The 25,507-nt window shown below is 34.4% G+C and overlaps 1 protein-coding gene across 8 annotated transcripts in view; it reads right to left on the bottom strand.

Annotated features, from left to right (window-relative positions):
• Positions 1-20,511, bottom strand: part of LOC129292938 (uncharacterized) — a 34,614-nt gene extending 14,103 nt beyond the window's left edge. The window contains exons 1-2 of one of the 8 annotated variants that reach the window (XM_054930656.1): positions 19,889-20,506; positions 2,352-3,902 (exon numbers count right to left, since the gene is read on the bottom strand). In XM_054930656.1, the coding sequence (XP_054786631.1) occupies positions 3,775-3,902; positions 19,889-20,279 (519 nt within the window). In that variant the 5' untranslated portion in view covers positions 20,280-20,506 and the 3' untranslated portion in view covers positions 2,352-3,774. The other 7 variants (XM_054930658.1, XM_054930660.1, XM_054930654.1 and 4 more) reach the window with 7 other exon arrangements.
• Between the last annotated feature and the right edge of the window lie 4,996 nt (positions 20,512-25,507).

Genomic DNA, 25,507 nt, shown 5'->3' with positions numbered 1-25,507 from the left:
AAATCCACAAGTAGCCTTTCTAGTAACAGAAGGGTTGAGATAACTGAATAACTTCCTTTATTTGACTGTTTATTATAACTGTGTTAGTAAACTAGGTAGTGCATAAAAGCATCTTGAACCAAACATGTTTTTATAACATTGTGTGAACATTGTATGAAATAACTTTTGATAGAATAAAAACATTGAAATGGGTGCTTTCAAATAATATGTTATGTTATATATAATAAATATATATATATATATATATATATTATTAAAAAAACATGTAAAGTGCTAAATGAGAACCTTGAATGATTCGAAAAGTAGGATCTTAGGGGTAGGAGTTCACCCGAGTGGAGAGGTGATAATAAGACCATATAGTACTTCTTAGTGCCCAACGGGGTGCGATATTGAAAAATTATACCTCCTTAATACCTATTGAAGTGCAGTGTTAGAGATTTGAGACTGCTTATTGTCTGTGTGATATGGTGTTGGAGTCAACAACACCCCATTGTGTGTATTGAGGAAAACCATAGTCCGGAAGTGAGATAACACACCTTTAGACGAGTGATTCTACCACTAAAGTGAGCTCAAGGCCAATAAGAGTGTACATTAGTCTAAGGCAAGCCTATAATTTCGTGTTAGGGTAATTTGGAGATTCAATCGATAGCGAGCGTGCTATAGAATACTATGTGATGCAATAAGTTGCTATATGTGGTATAAGTGAAGAAAAGTAGTAAAACAAGTGTAAAAGTGATGAAATGTTTGATTGGTGTGATTTAAAATGAAATATAGGATATATTATATAAAATAGTATACTATGTTTTACTTTAATATAGTTGCATGTGACAGTCAATAGAAATAAGTTATTCTATAATTGAAATTTTTATCTCACCCCCATGATTACATATTTACAAGGCAAGGTAATGATTAAGGTAAGGAAAGAGAGTTTGAACTGGCTTGAGTTGTTGAAGCCGTGTATACCCTAAAATTGTACAATGAACTAAGAAACTCATGTATATATTTGTAAATGAATTGCCATAGAGTTGCATGCATAACTTGGGTCGTGATTTTGGAAAATCTTAGACCAATTGTATGTATGTGTTATGAAATGAATCAAGTGCTATGATTTGAGTATATTTGAGTTGAAATTATTGTTGATATTGGTGAATCTTAGACCCAATGAAAAATTATGATAAAATGAGTAATTTGAAATTAAGATTGAGTAATACATGTGTTATGAATGTGGATATATATATTTATGTTGAGAAAAGAGCCAAGTAGGCTAAGATATGCCAAGTGATGATAATTTGTGAAAGTTTGTGAAATGTAGAAATGGACCATTGAAGAGTCAAATTTTAATATATGGGTATAATTATGATATAATATGATCATTTAGGTATATTAGGTCCTTTTGAACTCAATTTAAAGCCTTGTGTGGTCTAATAAGAGAAAGGGATCGATTTGAGTGCTTGGGTGCGTGAAATTTTCAAAAAAAGTGACTTTTTATACTTTGATGTCCAAATTTTGATCAAACCGTTAAATCATATGCAAACATATCTCATTAGCTAGCTTATAAGATAAGCTTCATGTGGGTGCTTGAATCACTTCGATCGGACGTCGTATGAGAAAATGGCGCACACCAAAAGTTCGTCATTTTGCTGTCAAAATGACAACAGAATTTCAAACAAGCACGTCACGATGCATAGTGTTACATGTTACAGCACATGACACAGAAAGGTTGAGCGTGTAGCTCCGTGCCACATGACGTGGCACACATACTGCACGCTATGGTGCACGAACCAATTCCCAACCTAATTTTGTGATTTTAAATGCATACAATTGTGATAGGAATGCTGGTGGGTTATCGCTATTATGCATTATACAAATGTGTGATTTGCTTCTGCTATGTATTCTCTAATATAGTATGATTTTGGATGGTTTTACAAATAAGTCTTTAACCAAAGCTTTTCAAATAAAATATTTGATTATTGTGCAAATTTGTGATGTGATGATTCAGTTAATCTTCTCCTATATCGAGTGGACATAAGAAGAGGTTACATAGAGTGTTCCATAGACATGCTTGATTGGCTACATAAAGTTTTTCTTTACTACTGAGATGATATAGATGATAGACAATAAAAAAGAAATAAGTTTTTTGTTCATTCAGAGGTTTTTTCCATAAACTGCTTGATTCAATGACCTTCGAGAGTCATTGACACCACCTGGGTATGGAAGAGAACTAGTCAAGCAGTTTCCACAGGTTTGGCCCCTCATTAGCAAAGTCATAGAGTTAATGAAATATTTTTAGTAGAGAAAAAACTAATTCACAAACATATAAAGTGAAAAGGAACAGCTAGATAAGAAGCTTGAAAATCAAAGAATTCAAGCTAAGGTTAGACAAGGGTTTTTTAAAAGGAGAAGTCAAGCCAAAAGAAATGACTTTTCCTAGTAAGCTTTAAAACTTTAGAGACAATGGTTGAACTATGACATGGAGGCAAAAATAATTTACTTGGCATGATGTGAAGGAGGAAAAGAGGTTGAATTTGTGAAGGAGTCACAAGGCTAATCTTTTTTTGTGGTATGGTACGATAATATGCAATAGTGTTGTGATTTCCTTTGATATGATAAACTGTGAATTTACAACATGCAAACTAGTGTTTCTATTAAAGGAGTTGAGTTTCAGGGAGGATCTTATTTTGATCAAGAATATTTCGGAATGACATGTTATCCATTTCTACTACAAAGTGGTAGTGGTTGAGATAAAAATTGAATTTCTCAATGCCATGTTTTACATGTAGGACTTCTTTGTAGGATTTGTAGTAGTCCTTTTTAGAATCATTGAATTCTCTACTAGGATGATCACAGTAGTGTCTTTTCCCATTTTCTTTTTTGACAAGTATTGCTCCCTAATAATCATCACTTGCATCTTTCTGCAAAATGCATCATCCTTTGTCATGCCAGATGCAACAAGGGACTCATCCTTTTTCCTTCTTGCAAACCACGGGAGCGCCTAACACCCAAAGGAGAGCTTTGCTCTAGTTTCCTTTCAGATAAAGTGATGCATAAAAAAGGCCTAAGTAAAGGAGGATATTGAGAAATTTATTTTAAGTGTTAGACAGCTTTTATTTGACTAGAACCTCATGGTAGTGGATTTTTCCACAGTAGCCTAAATAGTTGGCTAGTATGATAGGATATTTGAGAAATAAAATCTCTAGTATAATAACCAATACCCAAAACTATTGGTGTTGAGTTTTAAATAAGATTTCATCAGGAAAGTTAAATAATTCCTTTGTAATGTGCAAGCTAAGCTGGCACTAACTTTCTTGTATAAGCATTCCCAAAAATTCTATTTGGGCTATACAATTAGACGAGTTGCCTAGATTGTTATTTTTTAAAGATGTTACAATCCCTTAAGATTATCCCTCTTAAAGATGATCAAGATATTGAATCTGTTCTTAACGAATAGCCTGAAAGAGATGAAGATACCCAATACATTCTCCTTGTATCAAATGACAGCTCGAATGAAGAACAGTATCCATCCTAATATTCGCTTGTATATACCATTGGACCCAGTCTAATTCAGACCCTTAGCCCATCTCCTTGAAACCTAACACCAACAGGCCTCATCAATCTAAATCAATTACATCATCCTTCACAGTATCCACAGCCCAATATAAAAATCCAAATCCTCCCATCCAAGTATGATAACCTCATATCTATTATTGCCTTCATGGACACAGGTTCCTGCAAGAGTGTGAAGCCCCATATCCTTCCTAAAGAGGAATGAGTCCCTCATAATGAATATTTCATCATTATTGATGGAAAGCTATTTAAAATATATCTTATTACCAAAAGAAGAATTGGTATAAGATTTTTCTCTGGATGCACTATACGGACCAAAATTCTTGGAAGTAACCTACCTGAAAAAGACATTCTTGCAGGATCTAATGTGTATTATCAAACCAACAACCTATAGATACTTCCCAAAGGAATAAGGTTCAAATAGTTCTTCAAAGCATATACTAAAATTCCCAACATCATGGAAATTCAAAAAACTCCTACAAGATATGAATCAATCAAGGATCAACTTCTGAAATTTTATTGTGAAAGTCATGATCAATTCAACACTCATCTCCCTTGCGAAAAAAAATTAAGGAATTTTTCATTAGACTTCCCTTCAAGAAAAATAAAGATATCAATCCTTATAAGGACTTATTAAACTAACAAAATCAGATTGGACATGTCAAGCTTTCTATGTTGAAAAATGATCTGAGAAGCAGAAAGGAAATAATAGGTTGGTGATTAACTACAAGTCTTTCAATGCTTTTCTTTAAGATGATAAATTTTCCTTACCCAAAATTAACAATCAATTGGTCCATCTCAAGCGGGCCAAAATATTTTCTAAGTTTGACCTCAAAGCAGGCTTTTGGAAATTGGATATAGACCCTATAAACAAATACAAGATATCCTTCTATATCCCAAATGCTCAAGACCAATGAACATTAAAGCCCTATCGGCTTAAAATTACTCTATCTCTATTTCAAAAGGTCATGATTAAAATCTTTAAGCTCATTATCAATAATACTCTAGTTTATATTAATGACATACTACTATTTTTAGAAACAAAACAAGAACATAAGTACTTATTGGACCAATTCTACAAAATCATCCAACAGTATGAGATCATGCTCTCACTCGAAAAGGTTATATTGGTACAGTCATAAATAAAATTTTTTGGAATGCTTGTACAAGAACAACAGTACCAACCCCACCCACACATTGCAGAAAAATTATTGAACTTTCCTGATGAAAACATATCCAAAACTTAGATCTAATAATTTTTAGGTATAGTTAATTATATCAAATACTTTATTCCTCAAACATCCCATCATACTAGCCAGTTGTCCAAGCTATTGTGGAAAAATCTACAACCATAGGGTCCCAATCAAACAAAAGTTGTCCAACACTTAAAGTAAATTTGTCAGCATCCTCCTTCATTTAGGATTCCTGACAACAGATAATGCATTTTGCAAACTAATGCAAGTAATGATTATTGAAGAGCAATACTTATTGAAGAAGAAAATAAGAAAACACACTACTGTGGTCATGCTAATGGAGAATTCAAAGACTATAAAAAGCACTGCCACATAGCCTACAAAAAAATCCTAGCTATAGAATGTGGCATTGAAAAATTCAATTTTCATTGCAGTCCCTACGACAACACATCATTTCTAAAGATGCGTGATCAAAATAAAAAAATCCTCCGTGAAACTCAACTCCTTTGATAGAAAGACTAATTTGTACGCTATAAATTCATAGTCCAACACATCAAAGAAAATCACAGCACCATTAAGTCACCTTACCAAACCACAAAAAAAAAAAAAATTAACTTTGTCACTCCTTCACAAATTCAACCCCTTTTTTATCCTTAACATCATACCAAGTAAATTAATTTTTCCTCCAAGTCATAGTCCAAACACTATCCCTAAAGTCCAAAAGCCTTCCAAAAGAAGTCTTTGCTTTTGACTTTACCTCCTCCAAAAAATCCATATCCAACCTTAGCTCAAGTTCTTTGATCTTTAAGCTTCTTATATAGTTGTTCATTTTATTAAAGGTCCCCTCCCAGATGAACTAATGTGGTATTTTTGGTCTCTTTCCACTCTATGTTTGTGCATTATCCTATCCTCCGCTAGCAATATTTTGTCTCTGATTTTGCTAATAATGGATCAAACATGTAGAAACTACTTCACTAGTTTTCTCCCATACTAAGATGGCGTCAAGAACTCTTTAAGGTCATTAAATCAAGAAGCTTATGGGAAGAAACAAAAAGTTTATTCCTCTTTTAATGTCCATTATCCTTATCATCTCAACAATAAACAAAAACTCTACTTAGCAAACCAATCATATCTATGAAAAACTGCACATAACTGGCCAGCATATGAAAATTCAACTATGAATTTTTTTGTGAAATGAATAATTATCTAGTCCCTAATCCTAATCTTAGATGCACAATACTTGGTCTTATTCCTAATCAGCCTATCATTCCTAGTGATCCATTACCATCTCTCTAATATGAATTTTCAAAATGGCTCACGAGTCTTATTGTCCAACAAGAATATGCAACATAGATGGAATCCTATGACGGAATATCCTCATCCACTCCTCCTTTTTTACCAGATAGCCAAGACCCATACCAACTAAAGACACAGATCCACCGGCTATTTCCAAAACTAAAGAACACATCAACCTTTGAACCTACTCAAGAAATAGATCAAGATCTTGATGAAGATAAGATTTTCTTTAAAATCTCTGTCGGCAAGTGGCGCCAAAAGTAAAAAAAAAAAAGGTGGCTCAATATGTCATCAAATCAAGAGTGCATCCACAAAATCTTACGATAATTAGGAATCTATTTACTTTAGTCATATTTGCTTTTGTCAAGTTTGTCTTGTAATATACTATGTCAAAAAGTAAGTTTGTCTTGTAATATTTTGTCAAAAGTTACTTTTGACTTTTGAACAAAGTTGTTGACTTTAGTTATATTGCATTACTTTTACTTTTGTTTTATATCAAGAGTGTCTAAATTAGGTATGCATATGATAATGGCTCATCTTCTTATAATCATGTAGAAATGTCCTAATCCTCCTCCCTTTCTCAATATAGTTTGCAAAGATGCAATCATGGCTTCATTTAGTTTGTAGAGTAGAGTTGGTTAAGCAATAAAAATTCCGTGTGTTTTTTAAAACATGTCTCCCTAAAACTCTCCTCTCTCTCCTAAAAGCTTGAATCTCTAATATCATACCTCTATCATATCAAGATTCAAGTATGCTCTGTACTTGCCTCTTTATGAGGATCCTATACACCAAAAAGAATATGACCAATGGTTCATGCGTGTGAGCTTATGTGTTGAGAGCTTAAGGATCCTAAAGTGGCCCAAGTTTGCCTAGGAGAGGCATTAATGAATCTTACCTAGATCAATATACTACAATACGCTAAGACATAAGAATCTCTGAGACTAGGCATGCATGAGTCCCACCCCCATGGTATCAGACTTAAAACTATCACATCACTGTTCCAAAAGGCTATAATCCACATCTTAAAGCCCACTATCAACAACATCTTGGTCTATATTGATGACATACTACTGTTTTTAGAAACTGCACTGGAACATAAAGACCTACTAACCAAATTCAAGATAATCCAAAAATAATGAATTATGCTTTCGGCTTGTAAAGATCATATAGGAGCAACCCAAATAGAGTTCTTAAGTATGATTCTCCAAGATGGACAATACCAACTCAGTCCACCTACTGCTCAGGAATTATTGAATTTTCAAGATAAAAACTTATGTGACTCAAATTCAACAATTCTTAAGAAACATGAATTATATCAAAGACTTCATTCCTCATGTGTCAAATTACACTAGCCAAGTTGCTGTGGAAAAATCCACCAACGTGGGGTAACCAAACTAAAGCTGTCTAATATCTAAAATGGATATATCAACATCCTCCATAACTTAAGATCCCTGATAAGGAGTAAAGAATTCTGCAGATGGATGCAAGTGATAACAATTAAGGAACAGTACTCGTTGGAGAAGAACATGGAAAGAGACACTACTATAGTCATGCAAGCGAAGAGTTCAAAACCTCTTTAAAGTATTATGACATCGCATATAACTTATAGCTATTAAAAGTGACATAGAAAAGTTCAACTTTCATCTCAACTCCTACTACTTTGTGATAGAAATTAACATGTCATTCCCCAAAATCCTTGATCGGAATAAAAAAGTACTCCCTAAAAGCTTAACTTCTGCAATGGCAAGACTATTTTTCTTGTTATAACTTCATAATTCAACACATAAAACGAAGTCATAACACCATTGCAAATTAGCTAGCTAGGCCTTAGAAAAAAGTCCAACTCATAACACTCTCATAACCAATCTCTATTTATGATCAACTTCATACCAAGGAAATTAGTTTTTCCTCCTAATTCCTATCTCACATTTGTTCTTGAAGTCCATCAGTTAGCTAAGAGAAGCATATTTTTTGGCTCCACCTTCTCCTTCAAAAAAAACCCAAATCCATCCTAACCTTAAATATTTTGATATTTAAACTCCATATATAGCCATTGCTTATATCCGAGGTCCCATTCCAAAAGAAGCCATGTGGTATGTTTAGTCCCTTTTAGCCCTTTATGAATATGCATTTGCTATCTCACCTTTAACCATTTACCACTACCTCAGTGATACTAATTGTTGAAAGTGGGCTTATATTAGCTATAGACCTATTTACCTTGTAACCCTAACCCTAGTATCATTATTTTATATGCGTTTTAATGTTTGTAATGTTATGTAATTACTTAAAATAATTACAAAATATCTATCTTTAATTTTCCAATTATTCTATTATTAATTGACGGAGAATTTTAGGGGATTTCATCCGCTCCTCTTCTCTTATATGTATCAATATCTTTAAAGAAATAACAAATTAGAATTTGCACAGCAATATTCTCTCCGTATTCTCATGGTATCAAAGCTAGAATGCCCATATCTTACAAAGCTATGCTGACCAATCCTCCAAGAGCATGTACCACCAATGGTAAGAACCCTAAGACAAGGTCAACATTTAGAAAATGCTCAATAAGGGCAATTGAAATGAAGAGAGGGGCACGAATTTTCTAACACAATAAAGAGGGGATGCGCTCGCTCACGTTACAATTTCCCATTGTCTAAATGGGAACATTTATTTGTAATGGTCAAGGAATGTACTTATGTTTGTCTGTGGATGAAACAGAGAAAAGCATCTCATTTAGGACCTTATGCCACCAACAAAGGATTCAAAGTGTGAGACTTTATGTGTTGAGAACAATGCTATCATGGCCTAGTTAGCACATTCTATGACCCTTGCAATTAGCAAAAACTATCTACTTGCTAATTCTGCACAAGAGACTTGAGAGTAAGCAAAACACACATACTTCGTAAACGAGAATATAGCTGCCATCTTTCAAGTTAAGAGAATGTCTCATGGTATCACATAAGGAGAGAAGTCTATCACCTAGTTTTTCAATGCTCTTATGCAGTTTGGCAACAAATTGATTTATATAAGGCGCACCAGTGGCCATGTCACGCTGATGAAGTTTGTTTTCAAAAGGTAATTGATTGTGAACACTGCTATGACTTTCTTCTTGGACTAATTAATTCTTTTAAAGATGTTTGGGGAACGAATCACAGGTATGAAGCCTCTTACTTCACTAGAAGAAGTATTCAACATGATTAAATATAAAGAAAGTTGCAAGGAGCCAGTATAGAGTCAATTGCCTATTTCTCCTTCACTGAACATTGAAACCTCCACTTTAGTGGCTCATGGAAATTAAGATGAAGATCAACAACCAAAAAGAATATAAAGTGTAATCATTGTAACAAAAAAGGTCGCACTCATGATATGTATTGGAAAATTCATGGCAAACCTACCCATTTGAAGCAAAAATCCAAAGGGGAGAGCAAGGGCCTAATGGTTAGCAATCTCAAGGGTGAAAGTAATCTCATGGACAACAAGGAACTATCTATGTTAAGAAAAATTCTAAACAAATATTCTCATGAGAAATCTACTCCTTTTACTCCTTTAGTCCAAGCAAGTATTGCTCTTACCACTGCTTTAAGTATGGTTTCATGGTCTAAAAATGTTTGGGTAGTTGACTCATGAGTTACACATAATATTTTAGGCTTTTGAGAATTCTTTTCTAAATTAAATACATCTTCCAATCATACTCATATTCAAGTTGCTAATAATACTTATGCAAGAATTGTTGTTATATCAGTTGATATCATTCTTACAAATGTTTCATATGTACCTAACACACAGTGTAACTTGCTATTTGTAAAATGTGTTGCCTGTTAGTTAAATTTCCTAGTATTTTCTTGACAAATATGGCTATAATTTTCAGGACATGGCTTTAGGGAAAATGAGTGGCAATTCTAAGGAAAGTAATGGGTTTTATCATCTTAAAGGCAACTCCAAAAGTGAAGGCTTCAAGACTAGTTCTATTTTTTCAATAATGTCTCAAAACGACCTTATATTATGGCATTCTAGAATATGTCATCCTAATTTTGATTACATGAAAGTCTTGTTTCCCAATACCATCAATAAAATGAAATTTGATTTTCATTGTGATACTCAACTTTTGCCAAGCAAACACGTAATTCCTATCATTCCATTCCATATAAACCTACTCAATATTTCTCTCATCCACAATGATGTTTGGGATCTATATAGGGTTGAAACTACTTCTAAAGCCAAGTGGATTGTCACTTTTATTGATGATCACACTAGCTTAACATGCCTGTTATTGATGCAAGATAAATCTAAAGTTTTTTTTTTATTTTCAAAACCTCGTGTTTATCAAAAATCAACTCTAAACTCAAATAAAAAATTTGCGAAGTGATAATGGCAAGGAATACCTTAATTCTCAATTTACAAATTTTCTTGCTAAAAAAAAGATCGATCATCAAACTAATTATGTTCACACACCTCAACAAAATGATGCGGCCAAGAGGAAAAATAGACATCTTCTAGAGGTATCTAGAGTTCTTTTGCTTGGTAGTAATGTCCCTAATATGTTTTGGACAGATGCGGTTCTTACTGCAACCTATCTTAACAAAAGATTCCTTCCAATGTTTTAAACTTTCAAATATCAATACAAAAATTGTGAAAATTATCCTCACTGACATCTTTTTCACCCTCTTCCTAAATGTGTTTTTGGTTGCACTGCTTTTATGTTTGATGATAGTGGTGGAAAATTGGACTCTAGGTGCATCAAGTGTATTTTCTTGGGATGTTCCTCATCTAAAAAAGGATACGCAAGGTTTATATTACTATGAATGTTCAATTTATTGAAACACTACCATTCTACCCTAAATTAACCACTTAAGAGGACAATGATAGTGATTGGTCAGTTTATGCCGCAAATGATTTTTCTAACCACACAAACCAACCCATTCACTGGACCTTAAGCACCATAGAATGATTTTTGTCCAGATTCTTAACCTATTGACATGATTACAAACCCTAAAACACCATATCCAAACCCCAAAAACCCATTTCCAACACCTAGAACTCACTCTGAATCACCCTCTAGACTTGAACCAAACTTATCTTCTTGTCATGAATCTGTTACTAAACTAGAAACTACTAAGACAAAAATAAACCAATCTGATCATAGAGCAAGAAAGAAAGATCCCATTACAAGTCCAGGGCAAAGTCATGATATCTTGCTTAAGAATAGTCCTAAAGTTCTAAAGTGGCCTATTGCTTATAGGAAAGGCAAAAGAAGCTATACTAGTTACCCCTATCAACAAGTATGTCTCTTATGATAGACTCAAACCTCACATTAAGGCCTTTGTGGCAAATATTGATGGGGAGAAAATTCTTAAAACTTTTAATGAGGCTATATCTAATCAAAACGGGAAATTGGCAATCGAAAAAGAATTGAGGACTCTAGATGAAAAAATATAACTCAAAAATATGTTAAACTACCTAAAAGGAAGTCTATTGTAGGGTGCAAATAGGTCTTTATTGAAAAGTTTAATCCTGATGGTAGTATCAATAAATATAAAGCAAGGCTGGTTGCTAGGGGGTTTACCAAGCGTATGGTATTGACTACCAAGAAACGTTTGCTCCTGTTGCTAAATCTGATACCATTAATGTTTTGTTTTCATTTGTTGTGAACTTGAATTGGCCCTTGTACCAGTTAGATGCCAAGAATGCCTTCGTAAATGATGACTTGATGGAGGAGGTATACATAAAGATACCTTCAGGTCTGAGAGGAGAAGAGAATGTGAACAAAGTGTGCAAGCCTTAAAAATCTCTATATGGATTAAAGCAAACCCCAAGGGCTTGGTTTGAAGGACTTACATGTGCTATTAAGAGTTTTGGTTATAAACACTATTAAGCTGAACACACTATTTATTAAACTCAATGGCTCAAAATTCATTATGTTGATTGTTTATGCAAACGATACAGTGTTAGCAGAAGATGACACTGAGGAGATTGCAAGGCTAAAGGAGAAACTAGCCAAGGAATTTGAAATGAAAGACTTAAGGAGTTTAAAACACTTCCTTGGGATAGAGAGAGCTCGATCATCTAAAGGATTGAGTGCCTCAAAGAAAATATACCTTAGATCAACTTAAGGAGACAAGTATGCTAGGGGCTAGACCTGCAAATACCCCTATGGAACTTAACTATAAGTTAGAAGTAAAACTAAAAGGAAAATCTATCAATAAAGACAATTTGGAACTTAACTGTAAGTTGATTTATCAAGATCTCACCCTACACCTGACATATCCTAAGTAGTGGAAGATGCAAGTCAATTTGGAAGTAACCCTTAAAAGGAGCACATGGAAGCTATATATCGTATCCTTAGATACCTTAAGACCACTCTAAGAAGGGGTCTATTTTTCTCTAAGGGAAATCAAAAGAAGATTAAAGTATAATCGATTCAAAGAAACCAAAAGGTGTATAAGCATATACAAATGCTTATTAGGCAACAACTATTGATAATAGATGCTCTACCACACAATATTGTGCTTTTGTTTGGGGAAATATTGTAACGTAGAGGAGCAAGAAGCAACCAATTGTATCTAGAAGAATACAGAATCTAAATATAAAGCATTGGCACTCGAAATCTATGAAGGAAAATGGATTGTGCACTTATTGAAAGAACTTGGGATCTCTAATCAAGATGTTGAGTGACAAGATGGTTGCACTCACGATTGCCAACAATCCTGTCCAGCATGACGACACTAAGCATGTTGAGATTGATCGACATTTTATCAAAGGGAAAAATGAAGCCAAGATGATAGACTTATCCTACATTCCTTATAGGAAGCAAGTGGTTGATGTTATGACTAAACATGTAGAATTATAAGCAAGCTAAGAATGATAAATATCTATTCACCAAACATGAGGGGAAGTGTTGGAAGGGGTCTTGTATTAGCTAGGCCTATTTACCTTGTAACCCTAACCCTAGTATCTTTATTTTATCTATGTTTTAGTGTCTATAATATTCTGTAATTATTTAAAATAATCACAGAATATCTCTCTTTAATTTTCTTGATTATTTTGTTATTAATTGAGGGAGGATTTTTTAGGATTTCATTCGCTCTTGTTCTCCCATAGGTATCAACATCTTTGAAAGAATAAGAAATTAGAATCTACACAACAATATTCTTTCTATATTCTCACTACTAATGAAAGTTCTAACTTTTGGAACTTTCTTGAATGGTTTTCACCACTATCTCAATGGCGCAATAAACTTTATCAGGTCATTGAAAACTTTGGCTTATGGAAGTTACCATTAAACAAACAAAAGGTTTACTCCTTCATTATCCACTATCCCTACAATTTGGATAGAAAGGGGAATCTCTATGTTGCCAATCAGACCTACTTATGGAAATCCTCTCCTAATTGGTCATCACATAAAAAGGAAGTCTCCTATGAATTAAAAGATTTTTTATGTGATTTAAACAACTTTACGAGCATAGATCCTAATCTTAAATGTACTTCACTTGGTCCTATTCAGTTTCAGCTTGTCGTCCTTGAAGATCTTCTAACTCAAGCAATTTGACTACCAAAATGGATTGTTAATATTACTATGAAGAAGGGATATTCCACATGGATGGAATGAGCTTCCATTACTTATGAGGCTCAACTATCTCAAAGCCAAGATCCACATGAAACCCTTCCTCCAAAAGTCAAGATCCTTATGAAATAAAGTCCCAATTCCATCAGCAATTTCCTAAAGCAAAAGAATCTTTTGATCATGGACAGTCTGAGGAGCAAGAAGACAAAGAAGCATAATGGATAAAAGACACCTTAGCAAGGCACTTTAGGAAAGAAAAAAACTAGTATTCGAACTTGACATCTAACCAAAGGTGCATCCACAAGCATATGATCCTTCGTCACGCATGAGAATATGCTTTTACTTTTGTCAATTCTTTCTTTAACTTTTAATCAGTCATCTTTAGAAAAATAGCTTTGTTCTTTTGTGCTTTTAGCCTTTTCCTAAAGAAGCTTTACTTTAGTTGAAATCAGCTTCAATAAAAGTTTCTTTCATTTTCACTCTTAATTTTTACCTTTGCTTTTAGCCAAATCTATGATAACAGTATGTGTCATCTTTCTCCTCCCTAAAAGGGTGCTTCAATCATGTTGTAAGGCATAGTCTATACGCATCTTCCATTAAGAAGAAAAATTGATGTGTTTCCTTATGTCTCTCTTCTAAACTCTCTCTTCTCTTCTGAAAGCTTGATTCAATAACATTTTACTTTTGTCATGCCTAGATTTGCTCTACTTTTGCCTCTTTGAGAAACTATGCATCAAAAAGAATCTAAGCGCAATCCATGAGTGTGAGCCATGTCCCTACACTTAAAGATCCATGGGTTAATATATCAAGGGATTGATGATCTTAAAGTGGCCGTGTTTGCCTAGAAGTGGTGTTGAGAGGCCTTACCTAAATCGATATTATCCTAAGAGCCAGAGACACAATGATCTCTAGGTCTATAGCACATGACCCACCCCGTGCATCTCAATTTCACTTGTCCATTACGCTTCCTTATTCTCACATTGCTCACACAACACACAAACACGTTTTCAACTATTTCTTGAGTCCAATTTGGAGTAAATGAGAGAGAATTCAAATCTGATTTCACCATTCACCTTGTAATCACCGTCTCATTATTCTTCTTCATCAATTTTGTCTATCTTCTCTCTTCATCCTCTCTCCCCCCCCTCAGCCATATCTCCTCCAATCCTTCACCAATCTCAAAACCAAATATACCACTCAATTTCTCTCAATGTCCACACAAAACCATCCTTAAAATCATCTCAATTTGTGATCATTCATGCTAGCCAATTCTCCTCCTTCCTTTCTCTACATGGATGAAGCTTTGGAGCATAAATTGACACCTATTGGAGCATAAATTCAATGCATGGCTAGCTTTCTTGGTTCTACCAAGTGGGAGACTACGCTCATGAACTTCAATTTTATAAAGCTTTCCTAATTAAACTCTTTTTGATTCCATATATATTAAACTATTCACTCCATGGACTGATTTAAGAAAGACATTCTAAGCTGTAGTTGCTAGAAAGTATTTCTCTAAGAATGTCTTTCTTAAATCAATCCATAAGGTGTAAACTATATAAGATGGTAATATTCTAAACCAATCCTTAGCTGCCATTTGTAGAGTTAGGTGAAACACTCTCTAGATGACATCATCTACTTGAACCCCCCATGTCTCATTCTAGCACATGTCATTTGAAGACCCTAAAGATGATTATTAGGTTCCTTTCCAGCTAACCCATGAAATTTAGACAAAGAATTAAGCAAGGAAGGTTTAACTTCAATGGTCTAATTGTTAGGAAAGACTACTCCAAACTCCTCATAGTTAAAGTTTAAAGTGGTTCCCCCCCCCCCTCTCTCTCTCTCTCTCTTTAAAATAGACCTAATATATTGCACATTCTCATTGTGTTTCTCACCATTTCTATAATTATTCCTATTATTTCCAAGAATTTCAGCATTCATATCACGGTTCTCCTCAACCGTCTGATTGTTAGAAAAGACTGCTCCAAACCTCTCATAGTTAAAGTTTGAAGTCTCTCTCTCTCTCTCTCTCTCTCTCTCTATATATATATATAATAGACCTACTATCTTGCACATTCTCATTATGTTTCTCACCATTTCTATTATTATTTCTATTATTTCCTAGAATTTCAGCATTCACATCACGATTCTCCTCAACCATATTTTTCAAAACAACAGTAATCAACAAATTCAAGTTTAGGATTATCAACAGATTATGGAAGTAGAATTGCAATTCTCAAGCCTAAACTTTAATTCCTCAAGGACCTTTGTATATGCTAAAATTAATTTTCTCAAATTTATCACTGGACATACAATCTTCAATAATCAAGAGAGTCAAACAATCCACTCAAGCACACAAAAAAATTCGAGTAAATTGAATATAATGCTTCAAGACTTCTAAAAATTCCAGAAAAATTAAACCCAAGCAAATTAATTTGTAATATCCTAAGTCTAAAATTATACTATCTAAATGAAGCTAATTGAAATCAAAAAGGCAAGTACCCAACTCAAACAGTGGAAAAAAAATTGAATTTGCAAAAAATTGGAAAAATGCAAAAAATACTAAAAATTCGGGAAAAAATAGGGTAAATGACGGGCTTTTGACCAAAACAGGGGAGGCCAAATAGCAAAAACTATTACTTTTGCTCGGAAGGTCAAAAACATTGGGACTGGAATTTTTCAGAATTTTATAGACAAGAACCTAAAATTTTCAAATAGTCAACCCGAAAAGTCAAACTGCAAGCCAGCAAACACATATCAACCAAAACAAAAGCAATTAATTTAAGAGAATCAATTTAAACAAAACCTAATACAATCAAAACAAGAGAACAAAGTGGTCCTCAACAACGATGCCGAAAATTTGAAAAGTCTTAATCGTGTCAAATGCAAATTTAAACAAGGAACCACTATATAGTATAGTACCAACTAGGATCGTCTCTGGCGTAAACCCTTTGTGTTTTGTTTCAATTGAATTAAGGCAATAAACAATAAGTTTCCAAAATGTCCAAAATACCTTAGATAAATGCCAAAAACCGAGGGAAAAAAGGAATGAAAAGATGTAACAATTTTGGTTTATCACCATTCAAAGTTGTGATCTCTGCCTTCATAGCAATCCCTGGGAAGCCCAATCATGCGTCTTCAATTTAGAACCAAAATGCAATCCATCATCACTTCAACGCCTGGAGTTACCAACCAAAGATCCTCCACCATCACGATATTGTCAAAATCACATTCATCGTTATTCAGTGCGCAATCCTGGCAGTAAGAACTCTCCTCCAAACCATCAAAACTCCTTGACCCCATATTGCCACCAGATATCACAAACGCACTCACCTAAACCCACATACAAACTAAAACCCACCCCAAGACAAATCCCTCCTCGAACTCAGAATGCTCCAAGTAGAAACCTCCCAATAAGTGGACTCCCAGTGAGGAGGACTCCCACGATGGGGAGAGCCCCGAAAAGAGGTTGCCTATGCAACAAAGTGAAGTGAAAAGGAAAGCTCTAGCAAGGCGAGGCCCATTTATTTAAGATAAAAAAATGATTTTTAGATAATTTACAAATTTTATGAAATGAGGTTTATTTTGTAGATATTTTATTAAAAAAACAAACATTATTTTATATTTAGTTACAATAATCAAAAGTGATTATTATTTAGTTATGTTTAGATTTTACAATATCTTCATGGATCTCTATTCATAAAAAAATCATTTATTTTTACTCATTTTAAAATTTTATCATAGCTTTGAGTGTCTTCGCATTGTTATAGAATTCACTCTAACCTAATGTATCATATTATTCTTAGAAGTTATTCAAATTAACTCATCAAAATAATTAGACATCTGCCTTTTTTCAGATTTTGATTATTTTAAAAAGTTAAACGAGCATCATAAAATTTCACTAAATAATTTTTTCAAAAAAAAAAAGTCCTCTTTTCATTGAAAAGAAGAAGAAACAAAATGGGCCCTAAATAGGCTTACATAATAGGCTTTAGAACTATTAAAGCCTACCTATGCACAACTTGATTAATCAACTAAAATACATAATAAGCAATAGAACTTGTAAGCTACAGTAGCAACATTGAAATTAATACATAAGTTCAATTTATTTGAAAATATAACCAAGAAACTAGAAATAAAATAGAACAATTTGATTAAAAATCAAATGGTAAAATGGATATATCATCAACTTATCAAACAAAAGCTAATTAAAAAAAAACACAGGCCAGAAAGAACCTGTCTAGTGCTTTCAAGTTTTGTTTCAAAGGAAGAATGAGAAGAAAGGAGCCAAAGAAAGGGTTCCAAATTCCTAAATTAAATATTATATATATTATACATTACATATTATACATATGTACTATATTAATAATATATATGCAAATAAACTGATGCATAAGACTAGTAGGCTTTTACATATTATACATATGTACTATATTATGTAATAATATATATATATATATGTAAATAAACTGATGCATAGGGCTAGTAGGCTAAGCTTTATAAAAATAGTGTCTATTTAGCAAAAAGAGCCTAACAGAGGCTTGAACCTGACATGACCTATTTAGTAAATAAGTCATGTCAGGCTTAAAGTAGGTCAAGTTGTAGGCCCCTGATAGGACACCTAGTCCTTCCACCCCTAATTATACCTCATGTATAACTTCACTACCAAATCACAACCCATTCACTAGGGTCCCTCTACAAATGATATTCCTTCTGGTTTTAAATCTAGAGCAATTGAGAAGTTTATTTTAGTCTTAAATATAAGACATCAATTTTCTCTTTCTCCCATGTTTATTTTATTTTTTCAAATATGTACAATCAATAGGATAGTGTTCAATATAAATGACTAAAAGAAGGAGTATTTTAGGAAACCAACACACTTTTCTTTTTAACAAATAACAAGCTTAAAAAGATTTCTTATTATGTGTGAATCATCATCTAGCTTCTGCATTTATGAAGGTAGAATGTTATTATTCCCTTCAATTCTAAATGTAAGAGCTAGTTAGAGAATTTGTTCTAGCCTTGAATTTATGACCTTAATTTTCTTTGTCTTCCATATCTAATTTATTATTTTTTTTCTCAAACTATCCCTATGGTTTGATTCATGTATGATACATAAGTTACATTGAGTAAATGATTAAAGGCCTTAAGGAAAACTTTAACACATTTTTTTTTTCAAATAACTAACTTCTTCCCTATTTAATTTTCTTAATCAGAATAAATATCCTACATCTAGAATCACAAGGACTACCAGAAAATACTAGTTCACTATTCTCAATTTTGTAAAAACAATCATACCTCTCTAATTCCACGATCTATCACTGCCAAGTAAGCTTCTGCACAACTATTGAAGAAAGGGGATTGCTTATTTAACCCGAAGCAAGGAACAAGGTTTGAGTTTTACACGACGTTCAGGGTAATTTTCATGGCTTTCTAATGAACTCCTTTTATTTCCTCTCAACTTTTCATCACATAAAGAGAATGAGTTAATAGGGTTAATACTAGATTGGCACGCATTGTAACTTCTGTTATCTAGTATTCCTCTGCAATGCAACCAAACATAAAACTTAATTGTAACATTCCGTGACTCCAGAAAAGAGAAAACCCCAAATATTATAGAAGCAACCCAGGCAGAAGCTCGTCCTCTAGCTCATTGATTTCAGGACCATACAACTGGAAAATAGAAAATAGAGTACTGCAAGCTTCAAAGGGATTCATTTCACCGATATAATTCAGACAATGAAATAATGCAAGTAACTGTCTCACTGATGTGTGTGTGGGTGTGTATGGTGGCGAAGAGATCCAATGGGGCTTGAAACTACAAAAAGATCAGTTGATCTCGTCCTAGCCCAAAACTTCATCTCATCACTTTATACTAATATGTGACTGTGAGATTTCTACGCTTATTCCTACATCAACTAATGTTTTGACAGGTTTCTTCATCATTTCAATTGATAACATTTCATGGAGTACGATAGTAGACTGATAGTAAATGAAGCCTGGTTGTTAAGTATTAATGCAATGCGTTCTGGAATCATGAGTGGATCAGAGAAATTTCATTTGCTAACAAATTCACGCACGGCATAAATTTGAAACTATGGGAACAAGACGAACAAACAAGAATGCAATTCAAAAATTATCAACCAAGCATATAAACTGTACAGTTCAAGATTTCAAAACGAAAGCCGAAAATTGGAATTGACAATCAACCAACCAAAAAAAAAATTAAATTATTAACTAATACATAGCCAAACTCCCAAAATGATAACAGCCGTACCATACAAAGCTCGAGGGACGTGGGTTTCTTCGCCAAGTAGCATACCAAACACGGCGGTGGCGGCAAATGTTGTCGCATTGGTGACGGGGACAACCAGCGATATCGGGGCGTCACTGAGAATAGCAAAGAAAGTAGCAGAGGCAGAGAGATTAATCAAGAAGGGGATAGTGTACTGCCAGATCGAGAGAAGCTTGAGCCAATTTCCCAGAGAAAAAAGACATCTCTGGGGAAGAGTTGTACAGTGCCGAGGTGGCTTCGATGAGGACGAAGATTTGAGAGCGTGATCCCAAATAAGAGCACCACGGCGCATGATAGCATTTGTCGCGCCCCATACGAGGCCCACTGCGATCATCTTCTCTATATCCCCTACCATCCCTCTCGCTTCCCCCATCTCTCTCGCTCGCTCGATGGTCTTCACTCTTCAAGACAAGAACTCATCAGGATAATCAAAGTTTCGCCGGTGCAGATGATTGGACAGAGAATCTAGGTTTATGGGCTCAAAGTTGGGTCAATCTGTGGCCCATGTATGAAGAACTAATTACCATGCCCATTTCTGTAAGCACGCCTTGCTCTTTCTTCATCATTTACATAGGTATTCACAATTGACAATGATTTGGAGCACCAACAAAGGTTAGTTCCAGTAATAAGCAACTCAATTTTGCTCAAAGAAGATCTTAAATTTAAGCCTTATGTATACAGGAAAACCTCTAGATACCAGGTGGGCAACCAAAGAAAAAAAAAGACAATAATTTATTTCTTGTTTGAAAACACTTTAAAAATTGATTTTAGTCACAAAATTGTGGTCTTAAAAATTTTTACCCAAACACTTCAAGTTTCCAAAATCCCATTTAACTTCCCAAACACCATTTCAGCAAAGCAAAATTGTTCCATTCTAAAAGTCAATTAGGACCATTATTCATTTATTGCAGCATCAGATGGTAGAGTAAAAATCACTACTACAAAAAGGTATATAATTGACACCCTATAATTGACGTTTATTTGAAAAAAACGACAAATAAGAAAGGCGGAGAATACTTGATGGTTTTTATGAAACAAGCGTCAAATATTTAAATAAATACTTGACCGTTATTTAAAGATAACCGTCAAGTATATATATTTGACGTTTTTTATAAATAACCGTCATATAAAGCTAAAATTTACACGTCGGTCTTCAATAAACAAATGTCAAATTAATAGTAGAAAAAAAATTAAATTTTTTTTACATACTTGACGCTTGTTTTGAAATAACCGTCAAGTTTGTCTGCTATATACTTGACGGTTGTTTTAAAACAAGCGTCAAAATAACCGTCAAGTATTGTCATTTAAATTCCCTCCAGATTTCTTTTTTGCTCTCCATTTCTGCAAATCCTTCGTCTTCAGAAACAAACCCAGAGCCACCGAAACCCATTTTTTGTCACTCTAACTGCCAAAAAACACATTTTCAGTCTCGATTCTTGAGGGGTTTTTGATTCTCGGCCTCCATAAGTCTCGTGGGCACTCGTTCGTTTGGATTCTCGGTCTCTATCACTCGGCAACAGACTCTCGTCTCTGTTTTTCTGCACAGTCGGTGTTCCCTCTTCTTGTTGAGGTAGGTTCCTGCTTTCCCAATCATTAATCTTCATTTTGAATGTATAGGTTGTTGATTTTGATTTTCATACGTAATAAATAATTTTTGTGTTATTTATTTTGATCTGCATTGTTGTTCTTCCCAGTGAGTGTTTGAAGTTTTAAGTTTTTGGGTACTTAATTATTGAATTAAGGGATCATCCAATTATTTTGTTGATATGAGGAAATTCATTAAGGATATGAAAATAGTATACCACCTAATTACCTTATTTTTAATATTTTTGATATTTTAAATTGATATTTATATAGTGTTTGATGTGGTTTAATATGATTTTAATTAAAATTAAGTTTCTTATTAATGTTGTTATTATTGTTGTAGGATCATATATAGTCTCATTATGGATAACTTGATTTTTTTAAAGGCATAAAGACCTGGTAATACTCATTTTAAGCCGTAATATATACTATTAATTTTTTTAAATTATTCTTGAATATAACTTTATGTGTTTGTTGTTGTGGATACTGTTGTTGTTGTCATTTATATTAATAGGAAGAGGGGATAAGGCCCGGGAAACTCTCTTTTTTAAGTTGTTATGCTGCCAAAATTATTTCAATGGCTAGCATTAAAATATAATTATTAGTTTTAAACAAGATTAAAGAAGGAATGTGCAAACATGTGGTTAGTGACTTATTGACTAATTGATCTTTGTATCTAATTCTCCCACTATCTAGGAGTAGTCAAAGTCACTAATCATATTTCCCTCTTAATCTTTCTAGGAATTATGGATAAAGAATGGATGTCTGTCAATCGTCTATCCAAGGAATATTGGGATGGGGTGGCAAATTTTGTTAAGCTTGCAGTTAAGCATGCAGAGGATCCTACTAGGATTGTTTGCCCATGTTTAAAGTGTGGTCTTGTGAAGCGGGTTAGTCCAGATACTTGTGAAGAACACCTAGTGATTAATGGGATGGATCAAAGTTACAAGTGTTGGACAATGCATGGAGAGACAAGAGATAATATTAGTTGCAGCCAGAAGCATAGTGAAAGCTGTGCATCATCTCCTGATGATTTTGACACATACACACTTGAGGAAGATTGTCTTGAACAGATGGCTAAAGCAGTTGAAGAAGACCTCGAGGATTATCCGAAAATGTTTGAGAAGTTGAAAAGTGATGCGGAGACACCGTTGTATGCTGGTTGTAGTGCATCAAAGTTGTCAGCAGTGTTAAAATTGTACAACATGAAGGCAAAACATGGATGGAGTGATGCAAGCTTTACTGAGTTGCTTGGGTATTTGAAAGTAGAATTACTTCCTAAGGAAAATGAGCTTCCTTATCGAACATATGACGCAAAACAAGTATTGCGATCAATCGGCATGAGTTATGAAAAGATACACTCGTGCCTTAATGATTGCCTTTTATTTCGAAATGAATATGTGTCGTTAACCGAGTGTCTGAAGTGTAATGCCTCACGCTACAAGCAGAACGGATTAAGTCCCGCGAAGGCACTATGGTATTTTCCAATCGTGCCTAGATTTAGACGCATGTATAGCAATGCAAAAATTGTGAAAAACTTAACATGGCATGCGGATGAAAGGATAAAAGATGGCATGCTTTGTCATCCTGTTGATTCTCCACAATGGAGAAAGATTGGTTATGAGTATCCTGAATTTGGGGAAGAGAGTAGGAATCTACGCCTTGCATTGTCTACCGACGGGATGAATCCTCATGGGATTCAAAGTAGTAGCCACAGCACTTGGCCAGTCATTTTAGTGATTTATAACCTTCCTCCATGGCTTTGCATGAAGCGCAAGTATATGATGTTGTCCATGCTAATTGCGGGACCCAAGCAACCTGGGAATGACATAGACATATATTTGGCTTCTCTAATTGATGACTTGAAGATCATGTGGGAGTCAGGTATAGAGGTATATGATGGGTATAGAGAAGAAAGATTTAATTTAAGAGCTATGCTCTTCGGTACAATCAATGACTTTCCTGCTTATAGCAATCTGTCAGGGTATAGCATTAAAGGGCAACTTGGATGCCCTATTTGTGAAGAGGGAACACATTCTATGAGGCTTCAGCATGGGATGAAGAATGTTTACCTTGGCCACCATAGGTTTTTACACCAAGAACATCGTTATTGGCAGTTGAGAAAAGCGTTCAATGGAAATCCAGAAGAAGGTAAGACACCTTTACCGTTAACTGGTGATGAGTTGTTTGAGAAGATTAAGGATTTGGATATTGAATTTGGCAAACCATTTGCAAGGCACCTTGGGATAACCGGATGGAAGAAGAGATCTATTTTCTTTGAACTCCCTTATTGGACCACCTTGGATGTTCGGCATTTTTTTGATGTCATGCATATTGAAAAAAATGTCTGTGAGAGTCTTATTGGGACTTTACTCCAAGTGTCAAGAAAAAAAAAGATGGCATAAAAGTAAGGTTGGACATGGTCTCTTTAGGAATAAGAGAAGAATTAGCACCCCAAGATAAAGGGAACCGTACCTTTCTCCCTCCGGCAGCTTATACGCTATCTAAGAAACAGAAAACTGCATTTTGTGAGTTCCTTAATGTAGTTAAAGTTCCTGAGGGTTACTCTTCAAATATAAAAAATATTGTATCAATGAAAGATTTAAAGTTGAAAGGCTTAAAGTCTCACGATTGCCATGTTTTAATGGAGGATTTCATTCCAGTTGCTATACGTGCAATTTTACCCCCTAAAGTACGAGGGGCGATCACTAAGTTATTTTGTTTTTCAAGTCCATTTGCATAAGTTGCCAAGGTTGCAAGCTCGAATTGTATTAACACTGTGTGAGCTTGAGATGTATTTTCCACCGCCATTCTTTGATATTATGATCCACCTAACTGTTCACTTAGTTAGGGAGGTTTAAATATGCGGGCCTGCTTATTTAAGATGGATGTATCCTATTGAGCGCTATATGAAGATTTTGAAAGGCTATGTGAAAAATCGAAGTCGACCGGAGGGTTGTATTGTTGAACGGTATATTTGTGAAGAGGCTATTGACTTTTGTACTGAATACCTGAGTCATATTAGCTATGTTGGGCTTCTAAAGTCTCGACATATGGGTAGAATAAGTGGAGAGGGGATCATGGGAAGCAAAGTCATTACTATGTCAAGTGTACAGTGGGAGCAAGCCCACTTATATGTGTTGCACAACACTGAAGAGATTGAAGAGTATGTAGACAAGCATATGGCTGAACTTAGGAGGGACAATCTCAATAAATCAGAAATTTGGTATGCTAGGGAACACAACAAAACTTTTACAAGATGCTTTAAGGAGCACATTCTTCAAAAGTTAAATGTTAATTCCAATTCAGTTTCTAACAAATTAAGATAGTTAGCCAACGGTCCAAGCAAACAAGCCATTTCTTACACTGCTTACCTTGTCAACGGATACACATTTTATATAAGGGAGCAAGATGATAGGAGCACAATGCAAAATAATGGTGTAACTCTTGTAACTTATTCCATGCATATTTCCAGTACTAAGGATAAAAATCCTTCTATGCAAACATGTCATACTTTGGTGTAATTTAGCATATATGGGATTTAGATTACATATCCTTTCGAGTTCCAGTCTTTGGGTGCAAGTGGATTGATCAAAAAAATGGCTTGAAATTTGATTACCAATTTGGCTTTGTACAAGTCAATTTAAACAAGGAAGGGTATAAGGATGAGCCTTTTATTTTAGCGCAACAAGCCAAACAAGTGTTTTATATCCCTGACCCTGCTAATAAGGGGTGCTCTATTCTTATGTTACATGAAAAAATAAATGAAAATGTAGCAATTGAAGATGACCCATTCGAAGGGACATCAAATTAAAGTAACGACACTGCTGATGAAGCTCTATACATGAGAAATGATTACAATGAAGGCATTTGGATTTCAAAGAGGGGTAAATTATTTCAGCATAAGAAGAAAATATTTCAAGGAGGGGGAAGTAAAAAACCCAAGTCAAGGAAACAAAAAAGAGCAACTTGAACATGTAACCTTTAAATTAATTATGCCATTTTTGTTTCATGTTT

This window comes from Prosopis cineraria, unplaced genomic scaffold (genome assembly GCF_029017545.1).
Source record: "Prosopis cineraria cultivar Desert tree isolate PC_DT_omini unplaced genomic scaffold, ASM2901754v1 PC14, whole genome shotgun sequence".
In the NCBI taxonomy this organism is placed as follows: Eukaryota; Viridiplantae; Streptophyta; class Magnoliopsida; order Fabales; family Fabaceae; genus Prosopis; species Prosopis cineraria.
The sequence above is the reverse complement of the archived record's forward strand: the minus strand, read 5'-3'. Positions and strand labels throughout refer to the sequence as shown.